General features: G+C 48.6%; 1 protein-coding gene across 1 annotated transcript in view; it reads right to left on the reverse strand.

Moving 5' to 3' along the window:
* Positions 1-22,145, reverse strand: part of LOC147120802 (protein EFR3 homolog B-like) — a 181,720-nt gene that overhangs the window by 69,956 nt on the left and 89,619 nt on the right. The window contains exons 10-11 of the mRNA XM_085978777.1: positions 20,397-20,569; positions 18,058-18,133 (exon numbers count right to left, since the gene is read on the reverse strand). Of these exons, the coding sequence (XP_085834903.1) occupies positions 18,058-18,133; positions 20,397-20,569 (249 nt within the window). The remainder of the gene's footprint in view (positions 1-18,057; positions 18,134-20,396; positions 20,570-22,145) is intronic.

Raw genomic sequence — 22,145 nt, forward strand, 5'->3', positions numbered from 1 at the left:
GAGAGACACACTGGGAACAGTGGGATATAGAGAGACACTGGGAACAGTGGGATATAGAGAGAGACACTGGGAACAGTGGGATATAGAGAGACACACTGGGAACAGTGGGATATAGAGAGAGACACTGGGAACAGTGAGATATAGAGAGACACACAGGGAACAGTGGGATATAGAGAGAGACACTGGGAACAGTGGGATATTGAGAGACACACTGAGAACAGTGGGATATGGAGACACACACTGGGAACAGTGGGATATAGAGAGACACACTGGGAACAGTGGGATATAGAGAGACAAACTGGGAACAGTGGGATAGAGAGAGACACACTGGGAAACAGTGGGATATAGAGAGACACACTGGGAACAGTGGGATATAGAGAGACACACTGGGAACAGTGGGATATAGAGAGACACACTGGGAACAGTGGGATATAGAGAGACACACTGGGAACAGTGGGATATAGAGAGACACACTGGAAGCAGTGGGATATAGAGAGACACACTGGGAACAGGCGGATCTAGACACACACTGGGAACAGTGGGATATAGAGAGACACACTGGGAACAGTGGGATATAGAGACACACTGGGAACAGTGGGATATATAGAGAGACACACACTGGGAACAGTGGGATATAGAGACACACTGGGAACAGTGGGATATAGAGAGACACACTGGGAACAGTGGGATATAGAGAGACACACTGGGAACAGTGGGATATAGAGAGACACACTGGAAGCAGTGGGATATAGAGAGACACACTGGGAACAGGGGGATCTAGACACACACTGGGAACAGTGGGATATAGAGAGACACACTGGGAACAGTGGGATATAGAGACACACTGGGAACAGTGGGATATATAGAGAGACACACACTGGGAACAGTGGGGTATAGAGACACACTGGGAACAGTGGGATATAGAGAGACACACTGGGAACAGTGGGATATAGAGAGACACACTGGGAACAGTGGGTTATAGAGAGACACACTGGGAACAGTGGGATATAGAGACACACTGGGAACAGTGGGATATAGAGAGACACACTGGGAACAGTGGGATATAGAGAGACACACTGGGAAAAGTGGGATATAGAGAGACACTGGGAACAGTGGGATATACAGAGACACACTGGGAACAGTGTGATATAGAGAGACACACTGGGAACAGTGGGATATAGAGAGACACACTGGGAACAGTGGGATATAGAGAGACACACTGGGAACAGTGGGATATAGAGAGACACACTGGGAACAGTGGGATATAGAGAGACACACTGGGAACAGTGTGATATAGAGAGACACACTGAGAACAGTGGGATATAGGGAGACACACTGGGAACAGTGGGATATCGAGAGACACACTGGGAACAGTGGGATATACAGAGAGACACTGGGAACAGTGGGATATAGAGAGACACACTGGGAACAGTGGGATATAGAGAGACACTGGGGACAGTGGGATATAGAGAGAGACACTGGGAACAGTGGGATATAGAGAGACACACTGGGAACAGTGGGATATAGAGAGAGACACTGGGAACAGTGAGATATAGAGAGACACACAGGGAACAGTGGGATATAGAGAGAGACACTGGGAACAGTGGGGTATAGAGACACACACTGGGAACAGTGGGATATTGAGAGACACACTGAGAACAGTGGGATAGAGAGAGACAAACTGGGAACAGTGGGATAGAGAGACACACTGGGAACAGTGGGAGAAAGAGAGACACACTGGGAACAGTGGGATATAGAGAGACACACTGGAAGCAGTGGGATATAGAGAGACACACTGGGAACAGGGGGATCTAGACACACACTGGGAACAGTGGGATATAGAGAGACACACTGGGAACAGTGGGATATAGAGACACACTGGGAACAGTGGGATATATAGAGAGACACACACTGGGAACAGTGGGATTTCGAGACACACTGGGAACAGTGGGATATAGAGAGACACACTGGGAACAGTGGGATATAGAGAGACACACTGGGAACAGTGGGATATAGAGAGACACACTGGGAACAGTGGGATATAGAGACACACTGGGAACAGTGGGATATAGAGAGACACACTGGGAACAGTGGGATATAGAGAGACACACTGGGAAAAGTGGGATATAGAGAGACACACTGGGAACAGTGTGATATAGAGAGACACACTGGGAACAGTGGGATATAGAGAGACACACTGGGAACAGTGGGATATAGAGAGACACACTGGGAACAGTGGGATATAGAGAGACACACTGGGAACAGTGGGATATAGAGAGACACACTGGGAACAGTGTGATATAGAGAGACACACTGAGAACAGTGGGATATAGGGAGACACACTGGGAACAGTGGAATATAGAGCGACACACTGGGAACAGTGGGATATAGAGAGACACACTGGGAACAGTGGGATATAGAGAGACACTGGGAACAGTGGGATATAGAGAGACACACTGGGAAAAGTGGGATATAGAGAGAAAGTGGGAACAGTGTGATATAGAGAGACACACTGGGAAAAGTGGGATATAGAGAGACACTGGGAACAGTGGGATATAGCGAGACACTGCGAACAGTGGGATATAGAGAGACACTGGGAACAGTGGGATATAGAGAGACACACTGGGAACAGTGGGATATAGAGAGACACACTGGGAACAGTGGGATATAGAGAAACACACTGGGAACAGTGGAATGTAGAGAGACACACTGGGAACAGTGGGATATAGAGACACACACTGGGAACAGTGGGATATAGAGAGACACACTGGGAACAGTGGGATATAGAGAGACACACTGGGAAACAGTGGGATATAGAGAGACACACTGGGAACAGTGGGGGAAAGAGAGACACACTGGGAACAGTGGGATATAGAGAGACACACTGGGAACAGTGGGATATAGAGAGACACACTGGGAACAGTGGGATATAGAGAGACACACTGGGAACAGTGGGATAAAGAGAGACACACTGGGAACAGTGAGATATAGAGAGACACACTGGGAACAGTGGGATATAGAGAGACACACTGGTAACAGTGGGATATAGAGAGACACACTGGGAACAGTGGGATATAGAGAGACACACTGGTAACAGTGGGATATAGAGAGACACACAGGGAACAGTGAGATATAGAGAGAAACTGGGAACAGTGGGATATAGAGAGACACACTGGGAACAGTGGGATATAGAGAGACACACTGGGAACAGTGGGATATAGAGAGACACACAGGGAACAGTGGGATATAGAGAGACACAGTGGGAACAGTGGGATGTAGAGAGACACACTGGGAACAGTGGGATATAGAGAGAGACACTGGGAACAGTGGGATATAGAGAGACACACTGGGAACAGTGGGATATAGAGAGACACACTGGGAAACAGTGGGATATACAGAGACACACTGGGAACAGTGGGGTATAGAGAGACACACTGGGAACAGTGGGATACAGAGAGACACACTGGGAACAGTGGGATATAGAGAGACACACTGGGAACAGTGGGATATAGAGAGACACACTGGGAACAGTGGGAAATAGAGAGACACACTGGGAACAGTGGGATATAGAGAGACACACTGGGAACAGTGGGATATAGAGAGACACACTGGGAACAGTGGGATATAGAGAGACACACTGGGAACAGTGGGATATAGAGAGACACTGGGAACAATGGGATATAGAGAGACACACTGGGAACAGTGGGATATAGAGAGACGCACTGGGAACAGTGGGAGAAAGAGAGACACACTGGGAACAGTGAGATATAGAGAGACACACTGGGAACAGTGGGATATAGAGAGACACACTGGGAACAGTGGGATATAGAGAGACACACTGGGAACAGTGGGATATAGAGAGACACACTGGAAACAGTGGGATATAGAGAGACACACTGGGAACAGTGAGATACAGAGAGACACTGGGAACAGTGGGATATAGAGAGACACACTGGGAACAGTGGGATATAGAGAGACACACTGGGAACAGTGGGATATAGAGAGACACACTGGGAACAGTGGGATATAGAGAGACACACAGGGAACAGTGGGATATAGAGAGACACACTGGGAACAGTGGGATATAGAGAGACACACTGGGAACAGTGGGATATAGAGAGACACACTGGGAGCAGTGGGATATAGAGAGACACACTGGGAACAGTGGGATATAGAGAGACACTGGGAACAGTGGGATATAGAGAGACACACTGGGAACAGTGGGATATAGAGAGACACACTGGGAACAGTGGGATATACAGAGAGACACTGGGAACAGTGGGATATAGAGAGACACACTGGGAACAGTGGGATATAGAGAGACACTGGGAACAGTGGGATATAGAGAGAGACACTGGGAACAGTGGGATATAGAGAGACACAGTGGGAACAGTGGGATATAGAGAGAGACACTGGGAACAGTGAGATATAGAGAGACACACAGGGAACATGGGGATATAGAGAGACACACTGGGAACAGTGGGATATAGAGAGACACACTGGGAACAGTGGGATATTGAGAGACACACTGGGAACAGTGGGATATAGGGACACACACTGGGAACAGTGGGATATAGAGAGACACACTGGGAACAGTGGGATATCGAGAGACAAACTGGGAACAGTGGGATAGAGAGACACACTGGGAACAGTGGGATATAGAGAGACACACTGGGAACAGTGGGATATAGAGAGACACACTGGGAACAGTGGGATCCAGACACACACTGGGAACAGTGGGATATAGAGACATACTGGGAACAGTGGGATATATAGAGAGACACACACTGGGAACAGTGGGATATAGAGACACACTGGGAACAGTGGGATATAGAGAGACACACTGGGAACAGTGGGATATAGAGAGACACACTGGGAACAGTGGGATATAGAGACACACTGGGAACAGTGGGATATAGAGAGACACACTGGGAACAGTGGGATATAGAGAGACACAATGGGAAAAGTGGGATATAGAGAGACACTGGGAACAGTGGGATATAGAGAGACACACTGGGAACAGTGTGATATAGAGAGACACACTGGGAACAGTGGGATATAGAGACACACTGGGAACAGTGGGATATAGAGAGACACACTGGGAACAGTGGGATATAGAGAGACACACTGGGAACAGTGGGATATAGAGAGACACACTGGGAACAGTGGGATATAGAGAGACACACTGGGAACAGTGTGATATAGAGAGACGCACTGGGAACAGTGGGATATAGGGAGACACACTGGGAACAGTGGGATATAGAGAGACACACTGGGAACAGTGGGATATAGAGAGACACACTGGGAACAGTGAGATATAGAGAGACACACTGGGAACAGTGGGATATAGAGAGACACACTGGGAACAGTGGGATATAGAGAGACACAGTGGGAACAGTGGGATATAGAGAGACACACTGGGAACAGTGGGATATAGAGAGACACACTGGGAGCAGTGGGATATAGAGAGACACATTGGGAACAGTGGGATATAGAGAGACACTGGGAACAGTGGGATATAGAGAGACACACTGGGAACAGTGGGATATAGAGAGACACTGGGAACAGTGGGATATAGAGAGACACTGGGAACAGTGGGATATGGAGAGACACACTGGGAACAGTGGGATATAGAGAGACACACTGGGAACAGTGGGATATAGAGAGACACACTGGGAACAGTGGGATGTAGAGAGACACACTGGGAACAGTGGGATATAGAGAGAGACACTGGGAACAGTGGGATATAGAGAGACACACTGGGAACAGTGGGATATAGAGAGACACACTGGGAAACAGTGGGATATACAGAGACACACTGGGAACAGTGGGGTATTGAGAGACACACTGGGAACAGTGGGATATAGAGAGACACACTGGGAACAGTGGGATATAGAGAGACACACTGGGAACAGTGGGATATAGAGAGACACACTGGGAACAGTGGGATATAGAGAGACACACTGGGAACAGTGGGATATAGAGAGACACACTGGGAACAGTGGGATATAGAGAGACACACTGGGAACAGTGGGATATAGAGAGACACTGGGAACAGTGGGATATAGAGAGACACACTGGGAACAGTGGGATATAGAGAGACACACTGGGAACAGTGGGAGAAAGAGAGACACACTGGGAACAGTGAGATACAGAGAGACACACTGGGAACAGTGGGATATAGAGAGACACACTGGAAACAGTGGGAGAAAGAGAGACACACTGGGAACAGTGAGATATAGAGAGACACTGGGAACAGTGGGATATAGAGAGACACACTGGGAACAGTGGGATATAGAGAGACACACTGGGAACAGTGGGATATAGAGAGACACACTGGGAACAGTGGGATATAGAGAGGCACACAGGGAACAGTGGGATATAGAGAGACACACTGGGAACAGTGGGATATAGAGAGACACACTGGGAACAGTGGGATATAGAGAGACACACTGGGAGCAGTGGGATATAGAGAGACACACTGGGAACAGTGGGATATAGAGAGACACTGGGAACAGTGGGATATAGAGAGACACACTGGGAACAGTGGGATATAGAGAGACACACTGGGAACAGTGGGATATACAGAGAGACACTGGGAACAGTGGGATATAGAGAGACACACTGGGAACAGTGGGATATAGAGAGACACTGGGAACAGTGGGATACAGAGAGAGACACTGGGAACAGTGGGATATAGAGAGACACAGTGGGAACAGTGGGATCTAGACACACACTGGGAACAGTGGGATATAGAGAGACACACTGGGAACAGTGGGATATAGAGACATACTGGGAACAGTGGGATATATAGAGAGACACACACTGGGAACAGTGGGATATAGAGACACACTGGGAACAGTGGGATATAGAGAGACACACTGGGAACAGTGGGATATAGAGAGACACACTGGGAACAGTGGGATATAGAGAGACACACTGGGAACAGTGGGATATTGAGACACACTGGGAACAGTGGGATATAGAGGGACACACTGGGAACAGTGGGATATAGAGAGACACACTGGGAAAAGTGGGATATAGAGAGACACACTGGGAACAGTGTGATATAGAGAGACACACTGGGAACAGTGGGATATAGAGACACACTGGGAACAGTGGGATATAGAGAGACACAATGGGAACAGTGGGATATAGAGAGACACACTGGGAACAGTGGGATATAGAGAGACACACTGGGAACAGTGGGATATAGAGAGACACACTGGGAACAGTAGGATATAGAGAGACACACTGGGAACAGTGGGATATAGAGAGACACTGGGAACAGTGGGATATAGAGAGACACACTGGCAACAGTGGGATATAGAGAGACACACTGGGAACAGTGGGATATAGAGAGACACACTGGGAACAGTGAGATATAGAGAGACACACTGGGAACAGTGGGATATAGAGAGACAAACTGGGAACAGTGGGATATAGAGAGACACACTGGGAACAGTGGGATATAGAGAGACACACTGGGAACAGTGGGATATAGAGAGACACACTGGGAACAGTGAGATATCGAGAGACACTGGGAACAGTGGGATATAGAGAGACACACTGGGAACAGTGGGATATAGAGAGACACACTGGGAACAGTGGGATATAGAGAGACACACTGGGAACAGTGGGATATAGAGAGACACACTGGGAAAAGTGGGATATAGAGAGACACACTGGGAACAGTGGGATATAGAGAGACACACTGGGAACAGTGGGATATAGAGAGACACACTGGGAGCAGTGGGATATTGAGAGACACACTGGGAACAGTGGGATATAGAGAGACACTGGGAACAGTGGGATATAGAGAGACACACTGGGAACAGTGGGATATAGAGAGACACACTGGGAACAGTGGGATATACAGAGAGACACTGGGAACAGTGGGATATAGAGAGACACACTGGGAACAGTGGGATATAGAAAGACACTGGGAACAGTGGGATATAGAGAGAGACACTGGGAACAGTGGGATATAGAGAGACACACTGGGAACAGTGGGATATAGAGAGAGACACTGGGAACAGTGAGATATAGAGAGACACACAGGGAACAGTGGGATATAGAGAGACACACTGGGAACAGTGGGATATTGAGAGACACACTGAGAACAGTGGGATATAGAGACACACACTGGGAACAGTGGGATATAGAAAGACACACTGGGAACAGTGGGATATAGAGAGACAAACTGGGAACAGTGGGATAGAGAGACACACTGGGAACATTGGGATATAGAGAGACACACTGGGAACAGTGGGATATAGAGAGACACACTGGAAGCAGTGGGATATAGAGAGACACACTGGGAACAGAGGGATCTAGACACACACTGGGAACAGTGGGATATAGAGAGACACACTGGGAACAGTGGGATATAGAGACACACTGGGAACAGTGGGATATATAGAGAGACACACACTGGGAACAGTGGGATATAGAGACACACTGGGAACAGTGGGATATAGAGAGACACACTGGGAACAGTGGGATATAGAGAGACACACTGGGAACAGTGGGATATAGAGAGACACACTGGGAACAGTGGGATATAGAGACAGACTGGGAACAGTGGGATATAGAGAGACACACTGGGAACAGTGGGATATAGAGAGACACACTCGGAAAAGTGGGATATAGAGAGACACACTGGGAACAGTGTGATATAGAGAGACACACTGGGAACAGTGTGATACAGAGAGACACACTGGGAACAGTGGGATATAGGGAGACACACTGGGAACAGTGGGATATAGAGAGACACACTGGGAACAGTGGGATATAGAGAGACACACTGGGAACAGTGGGATATAGAGAGACACACTGGGAACAGTGGGATATAGAGAAACACACTGGGAACAGCGGGATATAGAGAGACACTGGGAACAGTGGAATATATAGAGACACACTGGGAACAGTGGGATATAGAGAGACACACAGGGAACAGTGGGATATAGAGAGACACACTGGGAACAGTGGGATATAGAGACACACTGGGAACACTGGGATATAGAGAGACACACTGGGAACAGTAGGATATAGAGAGACACTGGGAAACAGTGGGATATAGAGAGACACATTGGGAACAGTGGGAAATAGAGACACACACTGGGAACAGTGGGATATAGAGACACACTGGGAATAGTGGGATATAGAGAGAGACACTGGGAACAGTGGGATATAGAGAGACACACTGGGAACAGTAGGATATAGAGAGACACACTGGGAACAGTGGGATATAGAAAGACACACTGGGAACAGTGGGATATAGAGAGACACACTGGGAACAGTGGGATATAGAGACACAGTGGGATATAGAGAGACACAGTGCGAACAGTGGGATATAGAGAGAGACACAGGGAACAGTGGGATATGGAGAGACACACTGGGAACAGTGGGATATAGAGAGACACACTGGGAACAGTGGGATATAGAGAGACACACTGGGAACAGTGGGATATAGAGGCACACACTGGGAACAGTGGGATATAGAGAGACGCACTGGGAACAGTGGGATATAGAGAGACACACTGGGAACAGTGGGATATAGAGAGAGACACTGGGAACAGTGGGATATAGAGAGACACACTGGGAACAGTGGGATATAGAGAGACAAACTGGGAACAGTGGGATATAGAGGCACACACTGGGAACAGTGGGATATAGAGAGATGCACTGGGAACAGTGGGATATAGAGAGACACACTGGGAACAGTGGGATATAGAGAGAGACACTGGGAACAGTGGGATATAGAGAGACACACTGGGAACAGTGGGATATAGAGAGACACACTGGGAACAGTGGGATATAGAGAGACACACTGGGAACAGTGGGATATAGAGAGACACACTGGGAACAGTGGGATATAGAGAGACACTGGGAACAGTGGGATATAGAGAGACACACTGGGAACAGTGGGATATAGAGACACACACTGGGAACAGTGGGATATAGCGAGACACTGGGAACAGTGGGATATAGAGAGACACACTGGGAACAGTGGGATAAAGAGAGACACACTGGGAACAGTGGGATATAGAGAGACACACTGGGAACAGTGGGATATAGAGAGACACACTGGGAAAAGTGGGATATAGAGAGACACACTGGGAACAGTGGGATATAGAGAGACACACTGGGAGCAGTGGGATATAGAGAGACACACTGGGAGCAGTGGGATATAGAGAGACACACTGGGAACAGTGGGATATAGAGAGACACTGGGAACAGTGGGATATAGAGAGACACACTGGGAACAGTGGGATATAGAGAGACACACTGGGAACAGTGGGATATACAGAGAGACACTGGGAACAGTGGGATATAGAGAGACACACTGGGAACAGTGGGATATAGAGAGACACTGGGAACAGTGGGATACAGAGAGAGACACTGGGAACAGTGGGATATAGAGAGACACAGTGGGAACAGTGGGATCTAGACACACACTGGGAACAGTGGGATATAGAGAGACACACTGGGAACAGTGGGATATAGAGACATACTGGGAACAGTGGGATATATAGAGAGACACACACTGGGAACAGTGGGATATAGAGACACACTGGGAACAGTGGGATATAGAGAGACACACTGGGAACAGTGGGATATAGAGAGACACACTGGGAACAGTGGGATATAGAGAGACACACTGGGAACAGTGGGATATTGAGACACACTGGGAACAGTGGGATATAGAGGGACACACTGGGAACAGTGGGATATAGAGAGACACACTGGGAAAAGTGGGATATAGAGAGACACACTGGGAACAGTGTGATATAGAGAGACACACTGGGAACAGTGGGATATAGAGACACACTGGGAACAGTGGGATATAGAGAGACACAATGGGAACAGTGGGATATAGAGAGACACAATGGGAACAGTGGGATATAGAGAGACACACTGGGAACAGTGGGATATAGAGAGACACACTGGGAACAGTAGGATATAGAGAGACACACTGGGAACAGTGGGATATAGAGAGACACTGGGAACAGTGGGATATAGAGAGACACACTGGCAACAGTGGGATATAGAGAGACACACTGGGAACAGTGGGATATAGAGAGACACACTGGGAACAGTGAGATATAGAGAGACACACTGGGAACAGTGGGATATAGAGAGACAAACTGGGAACAGTGGGATATAGAGAGACACACTGGGAACAGTGGGATATAGAGAGACACTGGGAACAGTGGGATATAGAGAGACACACTGGGAAAAGTGGGATATAGAGAGACACACTGGGAACAGTGGGATATAGAGAGACACACTGGGAACAGTGGGATATAGAGAGACACACTGGGAGCAGTGGGATATTGAGAGACACACTGGGAACAGTGGGATATAGAGAGACACTGGGAACAGTGGGATATAGAGAGACACACTGGGAACAGTGGGATATAGAGAGACACACTGGGAACAGTGGGATATACAGAGAGACACTGGGAACAGTGGGATATAGAGAGACACACTGGGAACAGTGGGATATAGAAAGACACTGGGAACAGTGGGATATAGAGAGAGACACTGGGAACAGTGGGATATAGAGAGACACACTGGGAACAGTGGGATATAGAGAGAGACACTGGGAACAGTGAGATATAGAGAGACACACAGGGAACAGTGGGATATAGAGAGACACACTGGGAACAGTGGGATATTGAGAGACACACTGAGAACAGTGGGATATAGAGACACACACTGGGAACAGTGGGATATAGAAAGACACACTGGGAACAGTGGGATATAGAGAGACAAACTGGGAACAGTGGGATAGAGAGACACACTGGGAACATTGGGATATAGAGAGACACACTGGGAACAGTGGGATATAGAGAGACACACTGGAAGCAGTGGGATATAGAGAGACACACTGGGAACAGAGGGATCTAGACACACACTGGGAACAGTGGGATATAGAGAGACACACTGGGAACAGTGGGATATAGAGACACACTGGGAACAGTGGGATATATAGAGAGACACACTGGGAACAGTGGGATATAGAGAGACACACTGGGAACAGTGGGATATAGAGAGACACACTGGGAACAGTGGGATATAGAGACAGACTGGGAACAGTGGGATATAGAGAGACACACTGGGAACAGTGGGATATAGAGAGACACACTGGGAAAAGTGGGATATAGAGAGACACACTGGGAACAGTGTGATATAGAGAGACACACTGGGAACAGTGTGATACAGAGAGACACACTGGGAACAGTGGGATATAGGGAGACACACTGGGAACAGTGGGATATAGAGAGACACACTGGGAACAGTGGGATATAGAGAGACACACTGGGAACAGTGGGATATAGAGAGACACACTGGGAACAGTGGGATATAGAGAAACACACTGGGAACAGCGGGATATAGAGAGACACTGGGAACAGTGGGATATAGAGAGACACACTGGGATCAGTGGGATATAGAGAGACACACTGGGAACAGTGGGATATAGAGACACAATGGGATATAGAGAGACACACTGGGAACAGTGGGATATAGAGAGAGACACTGGGAACAGTGGGATATAGAGAGACACTGGGAACAGTGGGATATAGAGAGAGACACTGGGAACAGTGGGATATAGAGAGACACTGGGAACAGTGAGATATAGAGAGACACACTGGGAACAGTGGGATATAGAGAGACACACTGGGAACAGTGTGATATAGAGAGACACTGGGAACAGTGAGATATAGAGAGAGACACTGGGAACAGTGGGATACAGAGAGACACTGGGAACAGTGGGATATAGAGAGACACTGGGAACAGTGAGATTTTGAGAGACACACTGGGAACAGTGGGATATAGAGAGACACACTGGGAACAGTGGGATATAGAGAGACACACTGGGAACAGTGGGATATAGAGACACACACTGGGAACAGTGGGATATAGAGACACACTGGGAACAGTGGGATATAGAGAGACACACTGGGAACAGTGTGATACAGAGAGACACACTGGGAACAGTGGGATATAGAGAGACACACTGGGAACAGTGGGAGAAAGAGAGACACACTGGGAACAGTGGGATATAGAGACACACACTGGGAACAGTGGGATATAGAGACACACACTGGGAACAGTGGGATATAGAGAGACGCACTGGGAACAGTGGGATATAGAGAGACACACTGGGAACAGTGGGATATAGAGAGAGACACTGGGAACAGTGGGATATAGAGGGACACACTGGGAACAGTGGGGTATAGAGAGACACTGGGAACAGTGGGATATAGAGAGAGACACTGGGAACAGTGGGATATAGAGAGAGACACTGGGAACAGTGGGATATAGAGAGACACACTGGGAACAGTGGGATATAGAGAGACACACTGGGAACAGTGGGATATAGAGAGACACACTGGGAACAGTGGGATATGGAGAGACACACTGGGAACAGTGGGATATAGAGAGAGACACTGGGAACAGTGGGATATAGAGAGACACACTGGGAACAGTGGGATATACAGAGAGACACTGGGAACAGTGGGATATAGAGAGACACACTGGGAACAGTGGGATATAGAGAGACACTGGGAACAGTGGGATATAGAGAGAGACACTGGGAACAGTGGGATATAGAGAGACACACTGGGAACAGTGGGATATAGAGAGAGACACTGGGAACAGTGGGATATAGAGAGAGACACTGGGAACAGTGAGATATAGAGAGACACACAGGGAACAGTGGGATATAGAGAGACACACTGGGAACAGTGGGATATTAAGAGACACACTGAGAACAGTGGGATATAGAGACACACACTGGGAACAGTGGGATATAGAGAGACACATTGGGAACAGTGGGATATAGAGAGACAAACTGGGAACAGTGGGATAGAGAGACACACTGGGAACAGTGGGATATAGAGAGACACACTGGGAACAGTGGGATATAGAGAGACACACTGGGAACAGTGGGATATAGAGAGACACACTGGGAACAGTGGGATATGGAGAGACACACTGGGAACAGTGGGATATAGAGAGAGACACTGGGAACAGTGGGATATAGAGAGACACACTGGGAACAGTGGGGTATAGAGAGACACTGGGAACCGTGGGATATAGAGAGAGACAGTGGGAACAGTGGGATATCGAGAGACACACTGGGAACAGTGGGATACAGAGAGACACACTGGGAACAGTGGGATATAGAGAGACACACTGGGAACAGTGAGATATAGAGACACACTGGGAACAGTGGGGTAAAGAGAGACACAATGGGAACAGTGAGATATAGAGAGACACACTGGGAACAGTAGGATATAGAGAGACACACTGGGAACAGTGGGATATAGAGAGAGACACTGGGAACAGTGGGATATAGAGAGAGACACTGGGAACAGTGGGATATAGAGAAACACACTGGGAACAGTGGGATATAGAGAGACACACTGGGAACAGTGGGGTATAGAGAGACACTGGGAACAGTGGGATATAGAGAGAGACACTGGGAACAGTGGGATATAGAGAGACACACTGGGAACAGTGGGGTATAGAGAGAGACACTGGGAACAGTGGGATATAGAGAGAGACACTGGGAACAGTGGGATATCGAGAGACACACTGGGAACAGTGGGATATAAAGAGACACACTGGGAACAGTGGGATATAGAGAGACACACTGGGAACAGTGGGATATAGAGAGACACACTGGGAACAGTGAGATATAGAGAGACACACTGGGAACAGTGGGATTTCGAGAGACACACTGGGAACAGTGGGATATAGAGAGACACACTGGGAACAGTGGGATATAGAGAGAGACACTGGGAACAGTGGGATATAGAGAAACACACTGGGAACAGTGGGATATAGAGAGACACACTGGGAACAGTGGGGTATAGAGAGACACTGGGAACAGTGGGATATAGAGAGAGACACTGGGAACAGTGGGATATAGAGAGACACACTGGGAACAGTGGGGTATAGAGAGAGACACTGGGAACAGTGGGATATAGAGAGAGACACTGGGAACAGTGGGATATCGAGAGACACACTGGGAACAGTGGGATATAAAGAGACACACTGGGAACAGTGGGATATAGAGAGACACACTGGGAACAGTGGGATATAGAGAGACACACTGGGAACAGTGAGATATAGAGAGACACACTGGGAACAGTGGGATATAGAGAGACACACTGGGAACAGTGGGATATAGAGAGACACACTGGGAACAGTGGGATATAGAGAGAGACACTGGGAACAGTGGGATATAGAGAGAGACACTGGGAACAGTGGGATATGGAGACACACACTGGGAACAGTGGGATAAAGAGAGACACACTGGGAACAGTGGGATATAGAGAGACACACTGGGAACAGTGGGATATAGAGAGACACACTGGGAACAGTGGGATATAGAGAGACACACTAGGAACAGTGGGATATAGAGACACACTGGGAACAGTGGGATATAGAGAGACACTGGGAACAGTGGGATATAGAGAGACACACTGGGAACAGTGGGATATAGAGAGACACACTGGGAACAGTGGGATATAGAGAGAGACACTGGGAACAGTGGGATATAGAGACACACTGGGAACAGTGGGATATAGAGAGACACACTGGGAACAGTGGGATTTTGAGAGACACACTGGGAACAGTGGGATATAGAGAGACACTGGGAACAGTGGGATACAGAGAGACACTGGGAACAGTGGGATATAGAGAGACCCACTGGGAACAGTGGGATATAGAGAGACACACTGGGAACAGTGGGATATAGAGAGACACACTGGGAACAGTGGGATATAGAGACACAATGGGAACAGTGGGATATAGAGAGACACTGGGAACAGTGGGATATAGAGAGAGACACTGGGAACAGTGGGATATAGAGAGACACACTGGGAACAGTGGGGTATAGAGAGAGACACTGGGAACAGTGGGATATAGAGAGAGACACTGGGAACAGTGGGATATCGAGAGACACACTGGGAACAGTGGGATATAAAGAGACACACTGGGAACAGTGGGATATAGAGAGACACACTGGGAACAGTGGGATATAGAGAGACACACTGGGAACAGTGAGATATAGAGAGACACACTGGGAACAGTGGGATTTCGAGAGACACACTGGGAACAGTGGGATATAGAGAGACACACTGGGAACAGTGGGATATAGAGAGAGACACTGGGAACAGTGGGATATAGAGAAACACACTGGGAACAGTGGGATATAGAGAGACACACTGGGAACAGTGGGGTATAGAGAGACACTGGGAACAGTGGGATATAGAGAGAGACACTGGGAACAGTGGGATATAGAGAGACACACTGGGAACAGTGGGGTATAGAGAGAGACACTGGGAACAGTGGGATATAGAGAGAGACACTGGGAACAGTGGGATATCGAGAGACACACTGGGAACAGTGGGATATAAAGAGACACACTGGGAACAGTGGGATATAGAGAGACACACTGGGAACAGTGGGATATAGAGAGACACACTGGGAACAGTGAGATATAGAGAGACACACTGGGAACAGTGGGATATAGAGAGACACACTGGGAACAGTGGGATATAGAGAGACACACTGGGAACAGTGGGATATAGAGAGAGACACTGGGAACAGTGGGATATGGAGACACACACTGGGAACAGTGGGATAAAGAGAGACACACTGGGAACAGTGGGATATAGAGAGACACACTGGGAACAGTGGGATATAGAGAGACACACTGGGAACAGTGGGATATAGAGAGACACACTAGGAACAGTGGGATATAGAGACACACTGGGAACAGTGGGATATAGAGAGACACTGGGAACAGTGGGATATAGAGAGACACACTGGGAACAGTGGGATATAGAGAGACACACTGGGAACAGTGGGATATAGAGAGAGACACTGGGAACAGTGGGATATAGAGACACACTGGGAACAGTGGGATATAGAGAGACACACTGGGAACAGTGGGATTTTGAGAGACACACTGGGAACAGTGGGATATAGAGAGACACTGGGAACAGTGGGATACAGAGAGACACTGGGAACAGTGGGATATAGAGAGACCCACTGGGAACAGTGGGATATAGAGAGACACGCTGGGAACAGTGGGATATAGAGAGACACACTGGGAACAGTGGGATATAGAGACACAATGGGAACAGTGGGATATAGAGAGACACACTGGGAAACAGTGGGATATAGAGAGAGACACTGGGAACAGTGGGATATAGAGAGACACACTGGGAACAGTGGGATATAGAGGCACACTGGGAACAGTGAGATATAGAGAGACACTGGGAACAGTGGGATATAGAGAGACACACTGGGAACAGTGGGATATAGAGAGACACACTGGGAACAGTGGGATATAGAGAGACACACTGGGAACAGTGGGATATACAGAGACACACTGGAAACAGTGGGATATAGAGAGACACACAGGGAACAGTGGGATATAGAGAGACAGATTGGGCAGAGTAAAATCAGCTCTCCTGTCCCCTTGGTGTTTATTAACTTTAAAATACCACAGCTTACAACACTGACTCTTTCAAAAGTGGTTCTCACAGTCCTGCCCCCAAGAAAATCCATGAGTTTAATGTTTTTGTAACCACAAACCTGACATCCCAACGAAAGTGCTCCTAACCGTGCCAGAGTATGCGGGATCAGGGGAAGGTCGCATTTAATATTGGCAGCAGGGTTGTCGGGATTACTAGGGAGGCTCACAGCTCCAGGGGGCAGAGGTGTTTGAGGGTCGAGGGCCGGTGATGCCCACTTCTGCCAGGTATTGGTTTGGTGTGCCTGCTCTCTCAGTGTCCCAGGCCGAGGATGAGGAAACTCTTGGCCCCAGTTCTTCCCCAACTGTTCTGATGGGGGGAATTATCCCTTGGAGATGTATGGGGAAGGCTGGGACTCTGTATATCCAGATCTTGGCCTAATCCTGGTTGTTCCTACACCGGGAGTGCACTGTATGGGATGTGGAGTTTCAGGGCACTGCTCTAGTTCAAACAGTCGACAAAACTCAGGCAGAAGAGATGGAGAAGGACTTACCTTCTTCATAAAGAGCGTATCCTGCCGTGAGCACTTGTCTACCTTTAGCATCAGTAGAGAAATATCTGAAACAATACTGAGGAGCAAGAGGAAAATTACTATCAGCCTGAGAATACTCAGATACACATACAGACACAGGCAGATGCAAGAGAGAGAGGTACAGACAAAGACACACACACACACAGATAATGACAAACAGATACAGATACACACATATACATACAAAGCACAGAGATTATATGTATACAGGCACAGAGAGACACATATACAGACATAGACACACACAAAGACACAGAGGTACAGATACAGATATACATACACAGAAAAATACAGATACACATATTGACGTATACAGATACACACCTGGGTGTGTGCACACATTTTCACACTCACGCGCAAGCAGATAAGTAAACAGGCACACATGTATACACAAAGGCACACACAGACACACACAGGCTCACTCAGGTACACACAGGCGCACACAGAGGCACACAGGCGCACAGACACACACAGGCACATGAAGCAGAGCTCCATGCCCTGACTGCGGTGTTGTACTAAACTAGGCTCTGTCCCTGTTTGCTAACCTCAGCTAGAGCGTCAGTTAGGCCACGGCAACTGACCCCAGGGTTCCTGCTCCTAATGATTAGTTTGTTTTTTAAAAATTCATTTTTATGGGATCTGGGCGTTGCTGGCAAAGCCAGCATTTATTGCCCATCTCTAGTTGCCCTTGAGAAGGTGGTGGTGAGCCGCCTTCTTGAACTGCTGCAGTACGTGTGGTGAAGGTCCTCCCACACTGCTGTTAGGGAGGGAGTTCCAGGATTTTGACCCAGCAATGGTGAATGAACGGCCGATATACTTCCAAGTCAGGATGGTGTGTGACTTGGAGGGGAACTTGGAGGTGGTGGTGTTCCCATGCGCCTGCTGCCCTTGTCCTTCTAGGTGGAAGAGGTTGCGGGTTTGGGAGGTGCTGCTGAAGAAGCCTTGCCGAGTTGCTGCAGTGCATCTTGTAGATGGTACACACTGCAGCCACGGTACACCGGTGGTGGAGGGAGTGAATGTTTAAGGTGGTGGATGGGGTGCCAATCAAATGGGCTGCTTTATCCTGGATGGTGTCGAGCTTCTTGAGTGTTGTTGGAGCTGCACTCATCCAGGCAAGTGGAGAGTATTCCATCACACTCCTGACTTGTGCCTTGTAGATGGTGAAAAGGCTTTGGGGAGTCAGGAGGTGAGACACTCGACACAGAATACCCAGCCTCTGACCTGCTCTTGTTGCCACAGTATTTATGTGGCTGGTCCAGTTAAGTTTCTGGTCAATGGTGACCCCCAGGATGTTGATAGTGGGGGATTCGGCAATGGTAATACCACTGAATGTCAAGGGGAGGTGGTTAGACTCTCGCTTGTTGGAGATAGTCATTGCCTGGCACTTGTGTGGTGCGAATGTTACCTGCCACTTATCAGCCCAAGCCTGAACGTCGTCCAGGTCTTGTTGCATGTGGGCATGGACTGCTTCATTATCTGTGGAGTTGTGAATGGCACTGAACACTGCAGTCATCAGCGAACATCCCCATTTCTGACCTTATGTGGGGGGGAAGGTAATTGATGAAGCAGCTGAAGATGGTTGGGCCTAGGACACTGCCCTGAGGAACTCCTGCAGCGATATCCGGGGGCTGTGATGATTGACCTTCAATCACCACAACCATCTTCCTTTGTGCTAGGTATGACTCCAGCCAGTGGAGCGTTTGCCTCCTGATTCCCATTGACTTCAGTTTTACTAGGGCTCCTTGATGCCACACTCGGTCAAATGCTGCCTTGATGTCAAGGGCAGTCACTCTCACCTCACCTCTGGAATTCAGCTCCTTCGTCCATGTTTGGACCAAGGCTGTAATGAGGTCGGGAGCCGAGTGGTCCTGGTGGAACCCAAACTGGGCCTCAGTCGGCAGTTTATTGGTGGGTAAGTGCAGCTTGATAGCACTGTCGATGACGCCTTCCATCACTTTGCTGATGATTGAGAGTAGACTGATGGGGCGGTATTTGGCCGGGTTGGATTTGCCCTGCTTGACGTACCTGGGCAGTTTTCCACATTGATACATGCCAGTGTTGTAGCTGTACTGGAGCAGCTTGGTGAGTGAGGCCTGTCTGTACGTGGACAGCGGACAGATTTGGCACCAGCTGTGAGGCACTCTGCTGTGCATCAGTGCTGAGACTCAGACAGAAGCAGCAGCTACCTGGGCGACACCAGTGGAGCGAGACAGTAGCAAGAGACAGTACCTGCAGGATATAAGGGCACAGAGAAGGAGAAACTGGGAGGAATCAGCGCAAAGCTTCCAGTTGGTACGTACCTGACGTGGGAGAACTTGTGTCTGTTTTCTTGGCGGTCGATCAGACTGAGGAGGATCTCTATGACGAGGAGTCGAAGTTCAGCATCCTCCATTAATGAGGCGGATAGAAGAGGCTCCAGGAAGGAGGTGGGCAGGGTCGCTAACAGGTTATTGCTCTGGAACCCAATCGTCACCTTCAGGCAACATCAAAGAAACAAAAATCTAAAAACTGCAAACCAAACAATCTATAGAGCATCCGGAGGACCAAAGAGTAACATAAACACTGGAAAATAGCCCAGTTACAACCCCACCACCTCACACTGAAACACACACAGCCCCGCTTAAGTTTTTAAACACTCGTTAAACTGAAATTTGTGCTTATCCTGATGAGAGATGTTCAACGTGACAGATTGGAATACTTTGCCACTTATAACACTCATTGTCAGCATCAAGAACTCCCAAAGCAGGTACAGCACGGGTTAGATACAGAGTAAAGCTCCCTCTACACTGCCCCATCAAACACTCCCAGGGCAGGTACAGCACGGGTTAGATACAGAGTAAAGCTCCCTCTACACTGTCCCTTCAAACACTCCCAGGGCAGGTACAGCACGGGTTAGATACAGAGTAAAGCTCCCTCTACACTGTCCCATCAAACACTCCCAGGGCAGGTACAGCACGGGTTAGATACAGAGTAAAGCTCCCTCTACACTGTCCCATCAAACACTCCCAGGGCAGGTACAGCACGGGTTAGATACAGAGTAAAGCTCCCTCTACACTGCCCCATCAAACACTCCCAGGGCAGGTACAGCACGGGTTAGATACAGAGTAAAGCTCCCTCTACACTGTCCCATCAAACACTCCCAGGGCAGGTACAGCACGGGTTAGATACAGAGTAAAGCTCCCTCTACACTGTCCCATCAAACACTCCCAGGGCAGGTACAGCACGGGTTAGATACAGAGTAAAGCTCCCTCTACACTGTCCCATCAAACACTCCCAGGGCAGGTACAGCACGGGTTAGATACAGAGTAAAGCTCTCTCTACACTGTCCCATCAAACACTCCCAGGGCAGGTACAGCACAGGTTAGATACAGAGTAAAGCTCCCTCTACACTGTCCCATCAAACACTCCCAGGGCAGGTACAGCACGAGTTAGATACAGAGTAAAGCTCCCTCTACACTGTCCCATCAAACACTCCCAGGGCAGGTGCAGAACGGGTTAGATACAGAGTAAAGCTCCCTCTACACTGTCCCATCAAACACTCCCAGGGCAGGTACAGCACGGGTTAGATACAGAGTAAAGCTCCCTCTACACTGTCCCATCAAACACTCCCAGGGCAGGTACAGCACGGGTTAGATACAGAGTAAAGCTCCCTCTACACTGTCCCCATCAAACACTCCCAGGGCAGGTACAGCACGGGTTAGATACAGAGTAAAGCTCCCTCTACACTGTCCCATCAAACACTCCCAGGGCAGGTACAGCACGGGTTAGATACAGAGTAAAGCTCCCTCTACACTGTCCCATCAAACACTCCCAGGGCAGGTACAGCACGGGTTAGATACAGAGTAAAGCTCCCTCTACACTGTCCCATCAAACACTCCCAGGGCAGGTACAGCACGGGGTTAGATACAGAGTAAAGCTCCCTCTACACTGTCCCATCAAACACTCCCAGGACCGGTACAGCACGGGTTAGATACAGAGTAAAGCTCCCTCTACACTGTCCCATCAAACACTCCCAGGGCAGGTACAGCACGGGTTAGATACAGAGTAAA

Source organism: Somniosus microcephalus, chromosome 3 (genome assembly GCF_052327205.1).
Source record: "Somniosus microcephalus isolate GS21.2 chromosome 3, FLI_Smic_1.0, whole genome shotgun sequence".
Taxonomy (NCBI): domain Eukaryota; kingdom Metazoa; phylum Chordata; class Chondrichthyes; order Squaliformes; family Somniosidae; genus Somniosus; species Somniosus microcephalus.